Source organism: Bos indicus, chromosome 24, assembly GCF_029378745.1.
Source record: "Bos indicus isolate NIAB-ARS_2022 breed Sahiwal x Tharparkar chromosome 24, NIAB-ARS_B.indTharparkar_mat_pri_1.0, whole genome shotgun sequence".
NCBI classification, from domain to species: Eukaryota; Metazoa; Chordata; class Mammalia; order Artiodactyla; family Bovidae; genus Bos; species Bos indicus.
The window spans coordinates 39,791,077-39,806,147 of NC_091783.1; the positions used below are offsets into that span (position 1 = coordinate 39,791,077).

Below are 15,071 nucleotides of genomic sequence, written 5' to 3' on the forward strand. Positions count from 1 at the left end.
TGCTCTGCTGGTTGTACCAGGGCCAGAGCTGGAGCGGCCAGTGCTGATTCACTGCAGGTGATGTCAGGCCTCTGATGTCCTCAGCCTCTGAATTCGCCTTCCTTCCATGACAGGAGCACCTGATTTCATAGGTCAGTGCAGTGGCCCTTATTCTCAGGACCAATCCTGATCTGAAGGCTTTGGTGAGTCGCTAAATCCCACTGTTCAGTCTAAAGTCCAAAGGTCTGAACCTGAAGCAGGTCCCAGTTCTGATAGTGGAGCCCAGGGCTCAGCCTCGTGGGCTTTGCATCACAGAACCTGGCATTTGCATTGCTCCTTGTTGGCTCAGTGATAAAGAATGTGCCTGCCAATGAAGGAGAAGGAAATGCAGGAGACACGGGTTCAATCCCTGTGTTGGGAAGATCCCCTGGAGGAGGGCATGGCAAGCCACTCCAGGATTCTTGGGCTTCCCTGGTGGCTCAGATGGTAAAGAATCTGCCCTCAGTGCAGGAGACCTGGGTTTGATCCCTGGGTTGGGAAGATCCCCTGGAGGAGGGCATGACAATCCACTCTAGTATTCTTGCCTGGAGAATCCCCATGGACAGAGGAGCGTGGTGGGCTATAGCCCATAGGGTCACAAAGAGTCAGACATAACTGACTGACTAACATACACACACACTTTGTTTCTAAAAGCCTGATCTAGAGAGACTTTTCCTGGTAGTCCTGTGGTTAAGACTCCGAGCTTCCAATGCAGGGGGCATGGGTTCGATCCCTGGTCAGGGAACTAAGATCCTGCCTGCTGCACAGAATGGCCAGAAAGTAAAAATAAATTTAAAAAAGTAAGAGTCTTATCTACTGTCATGCCAAGAACCCAGGGGTCCTCCTCAGGGAAGCCCTATGTTCCAACTTGGTTCTTGCCAGGCCCCCTCCCATGACAAGGCCTCTGCCTCCTAACCCCACTCCTGGAAAGCAGATCTGCCTCCCCAGCTGACCAGGCCTCCATGTGCCTACACCTCTGAATTATTCTCTTTTACTGTGCTTTGCCCACTTCCTGGGATTCCTCACCTTCATTTCTGATTCCTCCTGCTTGGCTCCAATTCCAAGAGTCAAGACGAGAGCTGCTGATTTCCAAACCCCTGGGCTCCGGGCCCTACTCATCCAACACTATTATCATCTTGTACTCACCACGTTTTCATCTTCTTAGTCCCAAGCAGCTGATGTGGTCCCTGCTTCTCTATAATTCCCTTGTCCTGATAAAAATAACGGGCCATGCTCTGTCAAACCCTGGGGGATGGACAGTCTGGACCAGGAGAGTGTAACTAAGCTGTCACCACACACCTAATTGGAAGCTTCCCAAGTGCTGGGCACTGACAGCCCCGGGGTGGCCAGAGGGGCCTCGGGCACCAAGAGTCCTTCCGTCCTGAGTGCCTTGGCCCCCCGCTCTGAACAGATACCTGCCCAAGTATCCATTAGCATCTTCTCTCCATGACTTGACGTTAGAGGCTTTACACATTCAAGCAAACTGGGAAAGATGAAACAGCCCCTTGGGTGCTGTACTTCAAAACATAAGTAAAACCCAGAGGTCAGCGGTATTCCAGGAAGAGTGTCAGGTCGCTGACAACCTTCTTGCTGATCCAGAAAAGGGAAGTCATCCAAGAAAGGCCAATAGCTCCCAGAAGGAGCCTGGTCTGGGAACATGGCCTCACGCAGCCCAGGACTTAGGCTGCAGTGAGACTGTGAAGAGTTCTTCCCTAATGCAATCTCCAGGAGGCTCACCTCATCATACAGCTTAGTCTTAATTATTTTCCTGGCCAGTTGTAGTCTTTCTTTCTCAGACCTAGACAAGACAATATATCTAAGCCGGGAGGTTAGATGCTAAAGTCTCCTGGGTTATCTTCAAAAGACAAGAATTTAATTGTTGGAGTGAGTGGAGGCCAAGTATTTGGAAGTGTTCATGGAACAGATCATGTAGGGGGCTTGCCTCCTGCAGCAGAGGCAGCAAGGAAGCCCTGGATGCTGCCTCCTCGGAGGATGGGGACAGAGACTTGAAGAACAGGGGGGTGTGCCAGGAAACAGCGGGGGAAGACAAACCTTTGCCTCACTGCCATCCAGCTTTAACATGTGGACAGCTTAAACGTGCATAGTATGTTAAATGGACAATTTTTATTTTGAAGGTAACATTGACCTTTTGGCCAACGGTATTAAAAGGCATGATAAACACTGAAAGGCAGGTTGCTGTAATTGTAGAATTCCTGTAATATTTTCTATGGAAATGTACAAAAGCTAACTAGGACTTAAAAGTGTTACTGATTTTACTTCTATGAGGATTGTGAGCAAGTACAAATGATACATATATAGAGCAGCAATCAAAGGTCTCAGTATCAGGTTTTCTTCAAATTCCTGAAGTTGATTGCCAATTTTCTTCCCCCTAAGTCAGTTAACATACCAAAGGCAAACTTGTACTGCAATTTAATGTGCATAAAGCAGTATCATCCCAATTAGCAATAATCAACATTAGTAATCTTATTAAACCTGGAAGGGAGGATTTTATATATTTCTTTTTTTTTTTTTTAAGTTTAAATAAACCACACTGAGATATTAAATATTAGGGCATGCGTGTGTGCTAAATCACTTTAGTTGTGTCCTTGTGGCGACCCTAAGGACTGTATCCATGGGATTCTCCAGGCAAGAATACGCGAGTGGGTTACTATGCCCTCCTCCAGGGGATCTTCCCAGCCCAGGGATTGAGCCCGAGTCTCTTGTGTCTTCTGCATTGGCAGGCAAGTTTTTTACCCCTAGTGCCACCTGGGAAGCCTAAAGATTAGGGGCACCCATGTAACTGTGGATAAAAATGAACACTTACTTCTTTCAAGAAAATATGATTCAACACTACTTTTTCTACCATAAGCTATCTTGACATACTGTTCAAGTAATTTAACTATTTGTTACTGAGAATCAACATGCAAAATATTTTATATAAGATGATCAAACTAATCTAAAATATATATATGAATTTTTTTATTTCTACTAAATTTAGGCAGTAAAATCATTCAAAAATTTAAAGAGTAGATGATACCTAAACACAACTTGATTCATCTAATACTCATAATATCTAAAACAGATCATAGTTCTATAGTTTTTACTCTTTGTTATGCCCTGACTTAAGCTCTCTTTATACGTTAAGTTTCTGAATTCTCACAACATCCCTCAAGATAGGTTCTATTATTATCTTCATTTTATAGATGAAGCAATTGAGGTACAGAGAGGTGAAGTAAGTCATACAAGGCCACACAGGTAGGACGCTGGAGTCGGGTTTGAGACCCAGGCTGACTCATGCTAGGATCTAGGCTTTTCAGTTCTATGCCAAACTTCCTCTGGGATGAGACTTTTTCTGAATACATCATATATAAATAAAAGTGGTGGAATACTTGACATTATCGCCCTATACATAGTGGATGCATTGCCAAATGGATATTTATGATGTTAATGTATTTATGTAATGTCTCTGGCATTGTTGATTATACAGAGAGAAAGGTAGGAAAATCAGAACACTTGGAGAGAATTTAAGCCATTCAGTGTTTTTTTTTTTGTTTTTTTTTCAATTTCATTCCGAAATTTACCGAGTTGTTTCAAGAATAGAACATGTGGTGAAAAAGGAATTCTTTAGAAACAAAGACACGTTCTCTGCATGGAATAAAATGTGATGTGAGGAACTGGCCATCTGGATAATTTTTTATTGGGACAAGCTGTAATTTATAAAAACCGTGAGAAAGGAGGAGAAAATAGAGAAGAGACAGGCTTGACTTTCTGCCAGAAAAAAGATTTTGCATTCCATCCTAACATGTTTTAAATGAGAATTTAAATATTCACACCCACATACACACAAACTAATGTTTCTTCTACACAGCCAAATACAAGATTCCACCTACCTTGGCCATGCAAGTGTCCAAGCAGACCCCTGAGTGGAGGCCAGGAGCGGGGGGAGGGCAGAAATGCTGCCAAGACTCCATCCACAAACATTCACTGCGTGCCACTGTATGCTGGGAAAGACTGAGGACAGGAGGAGAAGCGGGTGACAGAGGACGAGATGGATGACATCACCGACTCAATGGACATGAATGTGAGCAGACTCCGAAAGATGGTGAGGGTCAAGGGAAGTCTGGCATGCTGCATGGGGCTGCAAAGAGCTGAACACGATTTAGCGACTGAACAGCAACAACTGTATGCACAGCACTGCATTAGGCATTAGGGAACCTGGACAACTGTACAGAGCCTACCTCAAGGGTCTTTGACCTGAGGGTCCAAAAAGAAATGAATTAAAAATCTAAAAGGCAAAGGCAGGGACTTCCCTGGCAGTCCAGTGGTTAAGACTTTGCCTTCCAATGCAGGGGATGCAGGTTCCTTCACTGATTGGGGAGCCAAAATCTCAATGCCCTGAGGCCAAAAAGACCTGAACATAAACAGAAGCAATGCTGCAACAAATTCAATAAAGACTTTAAAAATGGTTCCCATTTAAAAACGTCTTTAAAAGGCAAAAGCTGTGGATACTATATTGTGAGTTTATTGTTACTACTCATAGTAAGTGTTTAATAACAATATAACCGTAACAACAGGGATACATACTTCTTAAGCATATACTATGTATCAGGCACTATAAGTGTATATTACATTATATGCATTATTTCATTAAATAAACACACTCTGGGAAGGGAATGTTTTCATAAAATTGTTTTTGTTGTTGCCGTTGCTGTTAATTAATCTAGGACCGAGGAGGGCACAGGGGGCAGGTTTTTGAAATAGGTCTGGCCTCATCAGTCTCAGGCATGGAGACAGACAGATGAAAGATCCTGGGAGAAGACCACTGGGCCAGGAAACAGGGCGGAGACCCTTTCTCACCATACGGGGCCCGAGAGCTTCAACTTCCCAGAGATGCTGGAGGTTCCTGAATTGGGAAAGAAAGGTTAAAGGTCGGGAAGTTTATACTGGCAGCTCTGGCCAAAAGAGGAGCAGGCTGAGGGACGGGATAGGGGGACAGGAGCTGATGGCAGGCAGGCCAAGGGTCTGGACCAGAGCAGCAGCATCAGCAGCAGAAGGAAGCTGGTTCTGATGCAGAGTGTAGAAAACCAGCCCGTGGGGCTCAGAGGCTTCAATCTGGGCATCAAACCCTGAAGCCTAACCCCCTGAGTGTGATGAGATACCACAGACAGGGCTAAGATCATGTTCTCTGTTTCCAGTGTTTTAAACAGCAGGACTGAGGGACCCCGTGGTCTCCTTCTGCAGATGAGCAGAGACAGACGGCCGCTCAGAGTGTGAATTCCACCACACGCCACGACATTGGGTCTCTCTGGCTCTAAGCGAGGGTCTCAGCTTCCCACGTTACCCCCGCTAAGCCAGGCACCTCAGGAGCAGCTGAGTGGTCCCTGGCCTCCAGCTGCAGCAGCGGGGATGGGTTTCCTAAGAGCCTCTCAGTAATGGGAGCCTGTGCGATTTCACACAGAAGAGCATCCTTTAGACAAGAGAGATGTGGCTGGGGTGGCGTGGGGGTGGAGGGGGCTCCAGGCAGGAGATGGGGCTCTGGCTTGGTACTGCAGGTAACAGTATTTGAAAAGGCAGAAGAAGTTTTCTTTTGTCTTTAATTTTGCTAATTACCATCTTTTAAAAACTTGCCCGTATAAAAATAGTTTCAATAGAAATGTTCCAGTTGTGTGTGTTTGTTGGCAAATCTGCCTAGATCAGCTGGCATTTAAGCTCTCCGGATGCGTTAGCTGTGCAATCCGAGAAAGCTGAAACTAGGACCCATTTGCAACAGCACAGACTATTCAGGCCCATCCACCGAGCTCCGTGTGACTCTACAGGACCTGATCTCAGAGCTAGAGGCCCTGACTGACAATGACCCCATCCTGAAAACCGAGTGAAGCAGAACCGAGGTTTCAGGGCAGGTGGGCCATTTGCAGAGGCGGGAGGGAGCAAGGCTGTGCTGGCTGCTTTCTTCCCTTCCCTCCCGGAGCTGAGCTTTCTGGAGAAGCACCTCCACTCCTGCCTGCCGCCTCCTGTGTGTGGCACGCTGAAGCTTTCAAGGGACCGTGAGTCTGTGCAGATGTGTGTGTTTGGGGATAGTTGAAGGCAGAGATGTTCTGGAGGAAGGAAACTAGTAGAGGTAACTCAGGGTTTCTTTTTAGTTGAAACCACACACTCTTCTCAGTGGTATCACACGTCAGCTTCTCTCTGATAAAAGGCCCCATTTCTATCTAGACCAGCGATGGGCCACTTTTTAAAGCAGCACTTGACAGGAAAGATGGAAAGATGAAATCGACCCATGACTTTACCCTCGAGGTGGATGTTCTTTGGAAGTTTCAGGGTTCTGAATGTTAACTTTGTTGGATTTTTTAAATGGTTTAAATCTCGATTGTCTCATTAAATTTAACCAGTTCGGCAGTGAAATCTTAAATGTGTTGATTCTTTACTTCAATTTCTGCCCCATACTTTCTACCCACATGCAAGGTTTACTTATATATTCAGACCATGAAAACTACGAGAAATTTTACTACCTTAGAGCCTGAACAAGGTTTTACTTGTCCTCATTTTAGCTTGTAAGCTATATACTGAGGTTTCTGTTTTTAGAAAAACTATATATAATTTATAAATTATAAACTTTCTAGTATAGAATGTTAGTAGATGGTTTCCCAGAGCCCCCAGGGCTAGAAACCATCATGGTTTCCCAGATGGATCCCCCGTTTCCTTCTGGTTTTATTGTGTACACCACGTGTGCAAGCGTCACTGATGCGAGTGTGTCCGTGCACCATAGAGGAGTGTGGTCACCATCACAATGACTGTCCAGGGTCTTGTATCTCTCTGTCTCGGTAAGCCGCCTCCTGACAGCCTCTTCCTCTGAGGCTCTCTCTCCTTTGCAGGTCCTTTCTGATTGATGCTGTGCATGCGTGCTCAGTCGTGCCCCATTCTCTGTGACCCCATGGACTGTAGCCTGCCAGGCTCCTTTGTCTGTGGGATTCTCCAGGCAAGAATACTGGAGTGGGTTGCCATTTCCTTCTCCAGAGGCTCGTCCCCACCCAGGGATCAAACTCATGTCTCCTGTGGCTCCTGCATTGGCAGGCAAATTCTTTACCACTGCGCCACTGTGCCACCTAATCATTCCTGAAGGATTAACAAATATTATTCCAGAGCCTCTTTGGAGTCGAAATCCTATTTGAGAATCTACTAAACGTCATGGATTCCCTGGTTGACAAATGCATAAATGCAAATACACACAAGCATGGCCCATTCTCTCACTGACTTCACGGCTCCCAGAAGACACCTGGACCAGTCAGACTTCACCACAAAAGGGTCTCCAACAGATTGCATTCTCCCTACTTCCTTATTTTCTTTAGGAATGCAGAGATTTTCATTCCTTTTTCATATACTTTACTGTTGCCTCTTTGTAACATTTTCTTTTCCCACTGAAGCAAAGAGAAGAAAGGTGGCCCTAGGGGTAAAGAATCCACCTGCCAGTGAAGGAGAAGCAAGAGATGTGGGTTCAATCCCTGGGTTAGGAAGACCCCTTGGAGGAGGGAACGGCAACCCACTCTGGTTTTTGCCTGAAGACTCCCATGGAGAGAGGAGCCTGGTGGGCTACAGTCTACAGGGTCACAGAGTCAGACACAACTGAAGCGACTTAGCATGCAAAAGAAAAGACAAGCAGAGGCCAGTGAGCCTTTCTGGTACCCAAGGGCACCATCACTAACGGAATCTGTATCCAGAACCAGTTTGCATGCTCACTAGGGTGGAAGGGTGACCCTTTTAGGCGTTGGGCTGCAGAGCTAAGATGTGTCCTAATGTGAATTTTTACTTTAAGTCCAAAGAGAAGATTTGAAGGTGGTGAAGTATGATTGCTCAGTATTTACGAAGTCCTTTGCAGGCTGGGAGTGTCTCTGCTTCTGGAGGGAAACCTCTAATCCTAATTAGGCTCGAGACCCCTTTGGTTTCAAATTTAATCTTTTGGCAATAGAGCAAATAAACTTTATCTCCGATATGCGACATCAGCACATTTGTGAGTCCATTTCTACGCACATACACATCTTGTTGTCGCTGCTTTGCTTTCTCTGGCTGTGGCAAGCAGGGGCTACACTTTAGTTGTGGCATTTGGGCTTGGTTGCCCTACAACATGTGAGATCTTCCCAGAGCAGGGATCAAACCCATATCCCCTGCATTGGCAGGCAGATTCTTAATCACTGAACCACCAAGGAAGTCCCAAATCTCTACTCCATAGAGATTTCTGAGTCAAATTAAGAAAAAAAAAATATTTTTTTCTGAATCTTGAGCCATACTTAAAACACAAAGAGAATGTAAGTTATAGTTAAATAATGGCAAGTATATGCTTTTATTATCCAGAAACATAAAGAAGGCTATAGTGCCTAGGAAATCATGGAGATATTTATAGAAAATAATTGATTTGGGGATAGGAAGTCTCTTCTCAAAGGAATTCATATTTAAATTAATGAGAAGTAATCTTTAAGATGCATGATTGATAAAATACCTCCTTTTCGAATCTTAGTACATTTAGAAGTAATCAAATTATATAGCAAATTAGGGAGAGAAATTGCCCTACAATGTCTAGATAAGCTCATGGTAAATGATGAATTTTTCCATTAGTGTTAATGAACTGTGCCTGGTTAACTCCCCAGCACACCAGAAGAACGGAGCCCGAATCATCTGTCTTTCATGTTTAATTCAATTTGTTTGTATATTGCATCTTTCACTCGATAGTTCCCAAAAAGCAATTTCAGGAAAGATAAAATTATGAGAAAATACTTTATAAGACTGGATATACTGATAACAAAACAAAGAAGATGGACGGGAATCTTTGGTGGAACAAAAACTATTCTCTCGTGTTTTGTACATGTCTGAATTTTATCTGGTTAGAATTAAAGGCTAACACATTCATACACTGATATGGGCACTGCTTCGTTTTCAGAAACTGTGATAGAACAAAGGCTCAAAAAAGAAAGCGAGTTCAAAATAGGTAAAAAAAGTTATTATTGTGTAACTACAAACACCGACAGAGCTTGGTTGCATTTACAATAAAGCTATGACACAGGTATAACTGAAGGAATGTGTGGGAAAAAAAGCAAATGAAGACCAAGGAGTAACAACTTGTATTTAGGGAACACTTCACTTCCAGAACAGTGGAGGAATCACAAGTGAGCCTATGACTGTGACTCTCACAGGCTCCTCCGAGTCCTCTGATGACTGTGTGTCCTTATTAGGTAAACACAAACAAGAGGAATGCAAAAGGACTTCTTAGAGATACCCACTGAGTCACCTGTTTCAAGAGCACAAAACTACCTCGTTTCTGTGTGCCACTCCTGGGCAGTTTTCCTTTTCTGTCCTACCAATCACAGGCAACTCAGAGACGACTTGAGTTCAACATTATAATTACTGTTTCCCAAAACTGGATATTTAACATCCAGATAATAGTAAATAGGAAGCAAGGTGTTTTTAAATTGCTCCAGTGTACACTTAAGCTAAGTATAGCAGGCACCATCTGGCTCACATTTTGATCAACTCTGTAGGAGCCACCGTCTGCCTACTTGGAGATGAGGACCAAATTCAAGTTCAGATCCCTTCCCCCTTTCTTCTTTCCTTCTTCCTCCCCCAAATACTAACTGAGGGCCTACCAGATGCCAAGAACTGTTCCAGGCATTGGAGATGCAATGAATGGTGCACACACCACACACACACACAAGATAAATACCCATTTCCAATGACGATAAAGCAGGGGAGAGAGGCAATGCTTATGTTTGGGTCTGGCCTTGCTAAGGGAACTTGAGGGGTCCCTCAACCAAGAAACCATCTCCCCCTCGCCCCGCCTCTCCTCCTACCTCCCCCCACAGGTTCACTTGGCTGATTTCTCTCACTTTACAGCATGAACATCACTTCCTCTGGAAAGCTTTCTGTGTCAACTGCACCACAAATTAATCTCTCCCTCCCCTGAAACCCTAAGCACTCATCTGTGCTTCTTTTGAGATGCTCATCATTCTCTGCTTTGCATTAAATCACCTGCATTCATATGTTTCCTATATTTTCAACCTTATTAGACAACAAGGTCATTGAGAGTCTTAGATATCCTTTATCACTTCTCGCAGCTCTCACCATATTACCTGGGCACAGCAGTATTTCAATAACGTTTCTGGAATAAACAATTAGTCCATGCTGTGGTCTGAATGTTTGCATCACACTCCACCCCATTTTATATGTTGAAATCTTGACATCCAATGAGATGGAGAAGGAGGCAGGGCCTCTGGGAGGTGCTCAGGCCAGGGCAGTGGAATCCTCATGGTAGAGAAGCAGAGAGGGAGGAGCACAGAGAGTCCATGAAACAACCTCACCCATAACCAGGGAGATGGCCAACCCTCCAAAATCAACCATGGTTTCCTCAGCTCTGAGATGGAGATCAGGTCTCTTGTAAAATGTGTGTTGTGATAATTAAATTCAGCATCATATGTCAAAAATCTTGGCACACAACAGAAACCCAATGTTGACGCGTCATTCAAAAATTTCTCGGTGAATTAGTAGCAACAAAACCACAGTTACAACTGTTAGAAAAGATGTGTTCTTGATGCCACATCCCGGACCAGCTGAAGGATGAACTCACAGAGAGAAGGTCTAATATTCTGTTCTTGTAACAGAAGGAGGAGCCAGCCCTTCCTCTCACTCCATCAGCCTCCAGCCTGGGCACTGGGGGAGAGACACCAGCCTGGCTGAACCGGCTCATACATGAAGGCAAGATGAAACATCCGAACTAGCAACCTGAGAGGCTGAGAAGGCCCGCAGCCAGGACAGGCTGGAAGGTTTAGGACCACGGGATCAACTCCAGCCACTCTTCAGCCTCATGTGTCCCTTTCATCCCCCATCATCACACTCAAGTCCAGGCTCGAGGTATGCAAGATTAAAATTACGTGCAATCACACACCCACACACGTGCACACCCACATGCATGTTCTGTGTCTCAGCTAGAATATCCCTTCTTCCCGTGTTTGCTTAGTTGACGCTTACTCATCCTTCAGGACCCAGGAAGGTATCTTTTGGGGAAACTTTTCTTGACACTCTCAGAGCAGCTGGAGACCCTCACAGGACCACCCATACGTGGCTCTCCATACACACTTTCTCACGCTGCTTAGTTAACATCATACATTCATCTCCTTCCCTCGAGGGCCAGGTCTGTGGAGGGTGTGGGAGCGGGAAGGGGCCGGCCAAGGGCAGCAGACGCTCCTGTGCTTGGATGTGACATGCTGCTGCTTCACAAAGCCTGCCTCTTTGTTCTCTTGCAAAAGATGCTTTAGTGCTGGTGAATCACCAGCAGAGAATCCTCAGACAAAAGCCCGGGTGGTGGGGATGAGAGAGGGAGTGTCAGTGCACGTGGGTCACTTTGAGAGAGGCTCAGGTGAGTGGTCCTGCTATTTCATTCTTCCTAAGATCCCAGCATCCCCTGTGGTGTGAAAAGCCCAGAAGCCAGGCCAACTTCCGTCTGACAGCAGACTCCATGCCTCTTTCACGTGTGGGAGGTAGATGCTCATGAGGCTTAATTCCAGGATAAAACTGTGGATTTTCATGAAATATAAATCCTACTGGAAGGAACTTAAGGTGAGTGTTCACTGTCCCAATTTATCTCTCTGCCAGACCTGTTGTCTCACAGGAGAAGTTATTTCTCCCCTCGAACCAAAGGTAAGTGAAAAGATCAAGAAAAAGCCAATGGCTGGGAAATGAACGCAGCATACAGGGCAGAAAAGCCAGTCTCCTAATTTCTAACTCAGGGAAATTTCCACATATTGCTCTGCTTGTTCATTCACTTTTACTCTGTGAGAGAGCCATGCAGTTAAAACCTAAGATGAGTCCTGTGAACTCTGAAACTCCAGTGAGAACTGAAAAACCAGCTAGCTGCACCTGGACGTCAGTAAGGGGTGCTTGTGGGGCTGGCCAACTGATCCTGGAGTTGGTCCCCGAGCCTGGGGCTGGGCTGCAGCTGTTGCTCCTGGAAACGTCAAATTTCCATGGAGAGTTCTCTAGACTGGTTTCATGTCACACTCTCGTGAGGTCCACCAAACACAGAGGGTCAGGCTTGTAGAAACATGGGAGAGATGTCAGCCAGGAGGGCTACCTCTGAGACTTTTGAAGCAATTGTTTCTGAACTTGTTTCTATTCATGGTAGACTTTATACATAGAACACCCAGATTATTAGCTGTTTTCATAGACTGAACACACGCCAGCCAGGAGCATGAAGAAACAGAGCATCACCCAGGCGTGACACAGTGTGGAGCTTTCTGGAGTGGTCCATTTTGCCTGCTTTTGCCCCTTTGATTAAAGGAACTTTTCAGGGTTTGCCTTGGTGTTTGTCTCGGTTCCCACTGGTCCATGAGTCACATCCATGTTGCTGCGTGGTTAGTCTGCTCCCTCTCCTTCCCGCGGGGCTCCCACTCCATAAACAAGGTGCAGAGCATCACTGGCAACTGACGGGCATTTGGGAAGATTCAGGCTTGAGCTGCTCTCAATGTGCTGCTACACACATTCTAGCACGTGACTTTCAGTGAATTTATACCCATGTTTCTGTTGGGCATTTAACCAGGACTGGGATTGCTGTATCCTCTGAAATTAATTTTGGCATTTACTACATAATTGATGCTCACAGTGTTCTATAACAGGCCCCCAAGATCCAAGTCCATTTATTACCTGCAGAGCCATTTGTTCTCCTTCACACCCGCGCCTTTTGGAGAGTCTATTATTATAACTGAGATCAACGCCACGTGTCTAACTGAGTCACCGGTCCCATCATTTGTAGATACGTGGTACCATGTTATTTATTTTGGATTTCTGTTCTGGCATTTCTAATGCAATCCTAAACCACCCTCAACACACCCACGATTATTGTTGAAGTAATTTGGAAAATTCAGTAATAACAGCTAGCTAGTTCTTATAAATAGCCAATATACCTCTCCATCTGGCCCCACGAAAAGGCAGGCAAATGAATATTAAATCTGACATGTGTGGGCACAGATCTGTAATAACAGGAACTGGAATATGATGCTGTATTTATTATTTCATCAAAATGGGAATAATTGAGACAAAGGGATAATTAAAACCCACCATACCTGGCTTAGTATTTTCATAACTAAAGGCTTTATTTCAAATTTCTGATTTATAAGTTTCTTACTGATGGTTCATGCTCTACAAGGGGAGCTTTAACAGCTCTATGTACCAAGGTGGAGAGAAGCATTCAGATAGCTTATATTCTTATTTTCTGTAACAAATTATGAATAACAACTGCAGTGGTAAGTATCTGTGAGTGAGTGTGTGTGTGCCTGTATGTTTTTGCATTTAATAAAATCCTTAAAAATAAAACAGTAAAGATACAGTTTCTACAATATTTTTAATTCATGTAGTTTGGAATTTTATACTTCATAAAATTCTTAAGATGTCAAATAATATAGCATCTTTGGAAAATCAACATTATAATTACTATAAAGCTAAGTATTTCATATGCAGTCTTCTTCCTTAAAGATAGAAAAAAAAAACTCCATAGAATTCTCATATAATTATTTCCCAGTTCAGTAAAATCAGACATATATATTAACCTTTGAGAATTTTATAATAATGGATAGAAGTGATTTTAAGACCCAGGGATGATCTTTCTTACATTATCAATGCTTTTACTAAATTGGGTCATTAATCATGTCATTTTGAGAATTAAAAGTGTTATCTAAAGTCGGATACTCTTTTTCCTTTTACTTACTAAAGTAAAAATACATCTGCAAGCTTATTTTTAAATTTTTACCCAGCTCAGTTTCACTATGTGGTAACATGAAGTCAAAGCAAATGACAGACCAAGTGACAGAAGCATCAGATAAATGTGAGCGCAGTTCATTAAGGGACTCTCTTGTCAGGATGAAAGTTTTAACTGAAGGCAACAGTAAATTCAGAAGTTCTGTGCATATAAAATTAAGACCATGCCTTTGAGGATCCTTTTGAACACAGTACTTTAATCAGCCATTATCATAAAATTTACAGAGCCAAACCAAACAAAGATTCACTGTAGAAAATTTTATATTTTGTATGTATATTAAGAGGAAGGTACAGGTATAATGAGGCAGAACAACTGAAGAGAGTTAGAAATTAAGTCATATGCTATTAGCAGAATTATTATTTGGGGATAAATAAAGTTTTAAAAATAAGTTAGGGAAAAATGGCAGACTGGAAAATTGAATTTATCATTTCTTCTTGATAATCCTTTCTCTCGATACTAACATAATTAGTAAACGAATAAAGGCTATAAATGCATAAAGACAAAGGATGAGAACAAAAATGACAGAGGATCAGAGAGGTCCTCACAGTTTCGAGGCTCAAAAATGGGTAAGCTGGGAGCCAGGAGTCTTCAGAGAGATGATGTGGCAAATACCTACTAGGACACATCTGGAAGCAAGTCTCTGTTGGGAGACCCCTGGCGGTGATGTTGACTCCTTGGCGTCGGCCAGGTCCCTCCTGACCACTGCCCCTGAGCCCCACCAGCTGGCAGGCTCCGAGCACGCAGGCAAGGACTGCAGGTGCCTCATCCTCAAGAAGGAACTTGGAGAAAGATGGTCACAATTTGAGAAATGTCTCACACAGGAGAGAGAAGCCGGCCGACCTAATTGGAAGACAAACCAACACGCAAGGGAGCAGGAAAACCACAGCCTCAGATACTGTCTGAGAGTTAAGAAAAGACATGCAGCCTTCAAATAAGAACAGGATGCAACAGAGAAACAAATCAGAGAAGAGGGACATGTTCTCAGAAACTGGAGGGAAAAAAATCGTAGTATAGTTAAAAAAAAAAAAATCAAAGGGATGGAAGACAAAGTCAAGAACTATTTCAAGCAAGAGAACAAGAGAGAAAGTGCTTAAGATAGAAGATTGAGCACCACGATAGGAAAACAAGTGGAGCAAAGAGAAAAGACGGCGGCGACTGAAGAAACAGCTCAGGGCTCCTGGAAATAAGAGGTGTGAGTCTCCAGATCAAACCTGTGAGCAAGGTGTGACCACACACAGGGGAACAGATGTGAAGAGAAGAG

General features: G+C 44.0%; 1 protein-coding gene across 1 annotated transcript in view; it reads right to left on the reverse strand.

Moving 5' to 3' along the window:
- L3MBTL4 (L3MBTL histone methyl-lysine binding protein 4) overlaps positions 1–15,071 on the reverse strand; it is a 155,397-nt gene that overhangs the window by 57,887 nt on the left and 82,439 nt on the right. Inside the window, 1 exon segment of the mRNA XM_070778597.1 lies at positions 4,876–4,921. Coding sequence (XP_070634698.1) covers positions 4,876–4,921 — 46 coding nt within the window.